The sequence below is a fragment of the Toxorhynchites rutilus genome, chromosome 1 (genome assembly GCF_029784135.1).
Source record: "Toxorhynchites rutilus septentrionalis strain SRP chromosome 1, ASM2978413v1, whole genome shotgun sequence".
Taxonomy (NCBI): Eukaryota; Metazoa; Arthropoda; class Insecta; order Diptera; family Culicidae; genus Toxorhynchites; species Toxorhynchites rutilus.
The window spans coordinates 20,037,796-20,044,252 of NC_073744.1; the positions used below are offsets into that span (position 1 = coordinate 20,037,796).

A 6,457-nucleotide genomic window follows, 5' to 3' on the forward strand; every position below is an offset into this window, starting at 1 on the left:
GCCGAACAAAGTGGTTTCGTGATATAATATCAATAAAGGATTTTTTGGGTACGATTCCCACGCACCATCACCCACTAACGGTTAAACCTTAAACTACAGCTGTCAAGCTGTCAGACGTGATGATACGCGTGGAAGAGAAATGAGGAAGCAGATAAAAACAAATAAGAATTGTAAACAATATATTTCTAAATCAGCATCATTGTTAACCTATATTTAATATAATAAATTAGAGTTTGAAGTCGAAAAACACCTGGAAAAGAGTTGTTTTAATTCGCTGGGAGAACTCCGATAAATCTGTCTCAACACACATTGTCCGAATAATAAACGCTGCATTTACTATTTCTATTTCATGAATACTGAAAGAAGTAGTCCGTAATAAAAAAAAAAGTAAGTAAGAAAAAAATAGGTAATGATTTTTTAGGTTTTCGTTATTGTTACACATACAAAATAGTTTAAAATAAAGTAACACCAGCTGGTCCAACCAGAAGAGCCCGCCGGGCCGCAAGTTAAGTATAGCCGATTTAGATCGTTGAGACCTGTCACCATGTGATTGTATCGATCGCACCTTGAGGGCCACCAAATTACCCTCAGACACAACCCTCCTGTAACTATTTTTGGTCAAATGAGATATTCAATGTTGGATAAACTCTTATTCAAATGTAGCTGAAGTTTCCTTGCTCGAATAAATTCAAGATATCCGAGCCGTAGATTCATGACCATCCAAAATTTTTCGTCCTCCATTGTAATGGGAAAAATAATTTCAAAATCATTTCATCTTGCATGCAACAAAGCATACTATCTGCGATGAAAGTCTTGATATCGCTAACAACTTTGCTTTTGCCGAAATAAACGTTTCAATCAGACGCTAGCCGCTGTTCCTTCGATTGACAGCTGTCATATTTAACGATTCTCCGAATTCTCCAGACCGTCTTCTGCGTATCTCGAGCAACTAATCAAAATCATTGTCGGATCATCGCCACCGTATCGCTTATCTGGAACCCAAATACTGCAGATTGTAACCATAAACGTTCAGTTCAAGCGAAGGAGAAAACGATGACGGATATCGACCAAAAATATTTCGTCCGGTCGTTTATAAGATTTCTGAACGGGCAGATCGAGCAGCCGAGCTTTAGCTCGGATTCCCGGGAAAGCTTGGAAGTGGCCATTCAGTGTTTGGAAAATGTTTACGAAATTGGCCAAGAGGAGGGCGACGACGGCAAGGATAACCCGTTGAATCACGTTGATCTGTATGAAGTGTACCGGAGTACGTTCACGAACGTCTCGCCGGAACGTAAGCAGGAAGCGGAAAATCTGAAAAACGAGGGCAATCGGTTGATGAAGGAGGGAAAATACCAGGAAGCGTTGAACACTTATAGCAAGTATGTATCATCATCATCATCATCATCATCAAAAAGTTGCCCTTGCTAAGAATTCGGCTCCTTTAAACTTAAGTTACTGAGCCTGCAAAAATAAACGAATTAATAGAAAAAAAGTTGCCCTTGCTTGTGTGGTTTGCATCTGTCACGCGTAAAATGAAGTTATGACTATGATAATCTAAAACAAACCATTTTTTTAGGGCTATCAGTCTGGACGCAACCAATCCAGTCTTCTACTGCAACCGTGCTGCGGCTTATAGCCGCATGGAGGATTATCAGAGTGCGGCTAACGATTGCCGCATGTCGTTGCGATACGATCCGAACTACAGCAAAGCGTACGGTCGGCTTGGGTTGGCAAATTCCAAGATGAACAAACACGAACAGGCTTTGGAGGCGTATCAGAATGCGCTGAGAATCGAACCGGATAACCAGGACTACATAAACAACATGAGTGTGACCCAGCAAAGGCTAGAGGAGCAACGGAATGCACCAGTGGGGGCCGCTGGAGTTGGCGCTGGAGGAATGCCAAATCTAGGTGTTGGAGGTCTCGGGGGCATTGACTTCGCAGCCGCATTGAACAACCCAGCTCTGGTCCATATGGCAACGCGGATGATGAACGATCCGGCGGTGCAGAACATGTAAGTGATTAGGACCAATGAACATGAGATTCCTCTTTATTGAGTTGTTGACATCACTTTCAGGCTGGGACATCTAAGCGGCATGGATAACGTGGATGCGCTGCTCGAAACAGGCCGTCAGCTGGCCATGCAGATGAGCAACCAAAATCCGGACGTGTTTGCAAATGTGATCCGACAGATGGAGCAAGGAGGAGGAGGAGGTGGCTTTCCAGCGAACGGAAATGGTGCTGCGCCGAATGCCACCGCTCCGGACAACAACCAGAACAGTAACGGAAACAACGATAACGCGCAGCAGCCGCCACCGCCAGCTGATTCGTAATCTGTAGAATAGATCAATTTAAAAAAAAACGCATTCATTTTAGCGATTTAGACGAATGATGATGGTTTTTGGCCGCAGAAGCAGCTGACGGACTCTTCCAGCAAATTGGTTAATTATGTTTAGTGTGTTCTCCTGAATAGTTATTTTCAACGTTGACTTATTCAATCCACCGTAGAATCTGTAGTGATTTGAGTACCGTAACATCGCAAAACAATTCATACACCCATGCAACGTTATTTGTTTTTGGTCAATTTTAGGGCGCTCGTAATATGATTTACTCAGTTCCTAAAGAAAGTCAATAAATTTATTCTAACGGAAAGAAAACGCAAGTATTTGATATGAATTTATTAATAAGGTCAAATTGGTCTACGTCCCGTCAATATTTATCGTACCTCAGCTTCTTCAGGTATTCAATTTTATAACGCGTTGAATGACGCCATATTTTTCCCCGCTCTCTTGACATTTCTCTTCGGTAAGGTTTGCCATTTCATAATGGGCAGATATACGATCCACAATGAATCGAGATTATTAAAATTTACTACCGAAATTCGAAGTCAATGGCCTCAACTTTAAGAGCGCTATGCCCAATTTATGGTCGTCATAATCGTCCTGCCAGATCAACAATTCAGCGTCTAGTGGAAAAATTGAATCCACAGGCACAGCGCAAAATGTTCTAGTGCCAGTGAGAGAAAGAAGTGCCCGTAGTGTCGAGAATATTGCTACCGCTAGCGCATCATTTGAGGAAGACCCACATCAGTCTTTCACACGTCGTTTTCAAGCGTAGGTCATGTCTGTGACGTCGTTGTGGCGAATTTTGCGAAAAGATCATGGCTTGTATCCTTACAAGATAAAATCAAAGATCAAAAAGAAGCGTCGTATGTTTGTGAATTAAGCGATGATGCTCATCTCTGGATGAATGGCTTCTTTTTTTTAATTCTTTATTTGAGAGGTTTTCAGCCTCCTGGGCTGGTTCACCACTTTATCGACGGCAGCTAAAGTTACCGTACAATTCCTTTTAACACATTTTTTTTATTAATTCGTTTATTTTTACAGGCTCAGTTACTTATGTTTAAATGAGCCGAATTCTTAAATTTTATTCAAAACTATATATATATATATATATATATATATATATATATATATATATATATATATATATATATATATATATATATATATATATATATATATATATATATATATATATATATATATATATATATATATATATATATATATATATATATATATATAACCGATTACTCGCGGTGTACTCGAGTTTAGAAGGGTGTAACATTGTAACAATGTTGATGAACACTCAATTCTTAAATCTATTCGTATATCTATTTTAACACAAATAAAATAATATAAAATAAATAAGACATTTTAATAAAGTTACATTCAATTTGCACTTTTCTTTTTACGGAGTCTTAATACTGTATGTTTCTGCTTTAATTATTCTCCTGGATGCGGTTGAAGGCTTGGATGTCCGCCTTCTATGGCTCCAGGCCAGTAGGGGGACGCCCGTGCTGTCCGGAGACTCCGGGGGTTCTTGTTCCCCTTGTCGCGAAGGGGAAGGAACTGTGATCTCCGGGTTGAAAAAACACTCGCAGAAATTCGGTTCCCTGCATGTACATCATTTTGTTGTTTTCGCATTTCTTGACCCACGATTGAATGTCCGAGGGCTGGTCGACGGTCGGGCAGGCTGTTTGTCTGTTGACCACACTTTACGTCGAGTGTCCTTAGGTGGTTCGCTGGGTGGAGAATCTATTTTCCGTTTGTTAGATGGTCTGTCATTGGCGGGGGCGATGGTTTTTAACCGAGTGGGACGGTGTATTGGCGTGGGTGGTGAAGGTGTTTCTCGTAGGAAGGGATTCTGTTCGTCCGCATCACTGTTGGCATCTGAGCAGATGTCCAGCCTGGTGTCTTGAGGAGTTGAATCCTTCTTTTCTTCTGCAATGGGTTCCAGAGCACAAACAATTGTGGCCGGCGGAGTGGAAATCTGCGTGTTTGTTGTGGGTGTGAGAATTGGTCTGGCGGACTGCGCTGCGGATCTGGCGACGACGATTTCCTTTTGTAGTGTGTCGATGGTTTGTTCTCTCTGGGTCAAACGCTGCTCCAGAGCCACAAGGGTATAGGTCAACTGGTCCATTCTAGAGACCAACGATCTGAAAACCTCTTCGTTTTTGGCAGCTTCTGCGCGCTGTGTTTCAACGGAGGCAGCCATATTAGCGATAATTGTGTCTTTTTGTGCGATTGCTTTCATTAATTCATTGATTCTTTGGTCCGTGATTGCTTCGTGAGTCACCGTATAATCTAGTCCTCTTCTCTCCCGAACAGCGTTTGCATAGGTTAACGGTCGGAAATTTCCTGCATCAAAGATGGAGCGTGCTGTGCGATAGTCTACGTCGCGGTCCACCTTGATCTTTTGTATTTCGTTCTCTTTGCGGTAATTCGGACAAGAGCGGGAAGCACTGTGTTCTACTGATCCGCAATTTCTGCAAAGTACGGGGCTCGTTTTCACACGCAGATATCCGAAATTTACGAATTCTGGAGTGTATGTACCATCCACGGTGAGAACGATTGTCGGTATGTTCTCATAAGCATTCGGACCCGTCTGTCGCTTGATCCGTCTAGCGCCGATGACCTTTTGGTCCTGGAGACATTCGACAATCTCTTGCTCCGACATGTTGACGGTTTGACCACAACTCACCACGCACTTAGTACTGTTGCGGTACTGGTGTCGGGACACCCGTACCCGTGTACCATCCGTCAGGCAAGTCAGTGCCAGCAGACACTCCATTTGTTTTTTATTGCGAACTTTCAGCGCATACGTAGAACTGCCACCTTCTGGAAATGCGCCTTCGATTTGCCCGGCACAGTCTTCTATCGACCTACGGATGAGAAAAGGCGCGATGGGGAGCGCCTTGTCTTCACCTTGATTGTCCACGCCCGTGATCCGTAGGACAGTTAGTTCTCCATGGTTGCCGTCGGGATCCATATAATCCGGTAGTGTGGCCCCTGAATAGCTACCGTCAATAATTCGGTGGTTCCTGCCACCATGTTGGCCCCACAAACTAGGTGCGGGCCGGGGGCACCGCCATTGCGGTGGCCCAGCAACTGTTCAAACTGTACCAGCACCACTGTAGTTTTTTCAAGAAACGCACATGTGCAATGGGGGAAACCCTACCCCTAGGACAGCGACCGGTTTGGCTTCACACTAAACAGTCTTTGACAATTGTTCACGATAGCATGCCTAGAATCAGTCCTAAATTTTGAAAAATTCAATGAAAATCATTCAATTCAATTATTTAACTGCTTAAACCCCGAAGTCCGACCCTTATTCAACAATAATAATAAATAGAATATTTCTCTCAGCTAGTCGCGAATGATTTTCACTCCGAAATTTGGAGCTAAGAGATATGTTGGCATAAAAAGTACAGTAAGTTACTTATCATGCGATATGCTGAGGCACCATTCAGTGTCGCATTGGAGTCGATTTTGACCAGTAATTGGACATTCGCGACTGGTGGCGATTTTCAATGTGGGGCTATAATTTGGGCTCCGAACTCAATTTCCAATTAAACGTATTGCATCACAGATCTGTTCAATTAGCTTCATGTCGAATAAGATATAAATTACTGTACAACCAAATCAAAACAAAAGCCGAGACACAAAGCCCACACAAAAACCAAACGAGCCGTCCGTCTCCGTCATTTATTCTTTTCTACAAATCCTGCCGGTCGTTTTCGTTGAACGTATGCTGACGGGTCATTACGTTGCCGGTGTATGTGAATGTTTCCATAAGAAATGCAGGATAGAATAACTGACGTAACGTGACGTGACGGAACGTGGACGTGACGTGGATGTTGTATGTGAATCGCACTTAACACAACGGAACGTCTAAGCGTGAGTACAACAATAAAATACGCGCGGTTGTTTCGCACAGATCGCCACAGTAATCGTACGGACAAAACAAAACAAACGATCACCGGCTGCTTGCAGTAATAGAAAAATATTTCCGTTCGCTATCGCTGTTGATGATTCAGTGATGAATGGCTTCGTTAATAAGCAAAATGTACGTTATTGGTCAGGCAGCAATCCACACGTACTCCATGAGTTGC

At 42.8% G+C, this 6,457-nt stretch overlaps 1 protein-coding gene across 1 annotated transcript; it reads left to right on the forward strand.

Annotated features, from left to right (window-relative positions):
• The first annotated feature begins 894 nt into the window (after positions 1–894).
• On the forward strand, positions 895–2,657 carry LOC129776720 (small glutamine-rich tetratricopeptide repeat-containing protein beta-like). The gene is made up of 3 exons (XM_055782525.1): positions 895–1,379; positions 1,577–2,014; positions 2,078–2,657. Exons 1-3 carry the CDS (start codon positions 1,054–1,056, stop codon positions 2,331–2,333), a joined length of 1,020 nt encoding a protein of 339 aa, XP_055638500.1. The 5' UTR covers positions 895–1,053; the 3' UTR covers positions 2,334–2,657.
• The last annotated feature ends 3,800 nt before the right edge of the window (positions 2,658–6,457 follow it).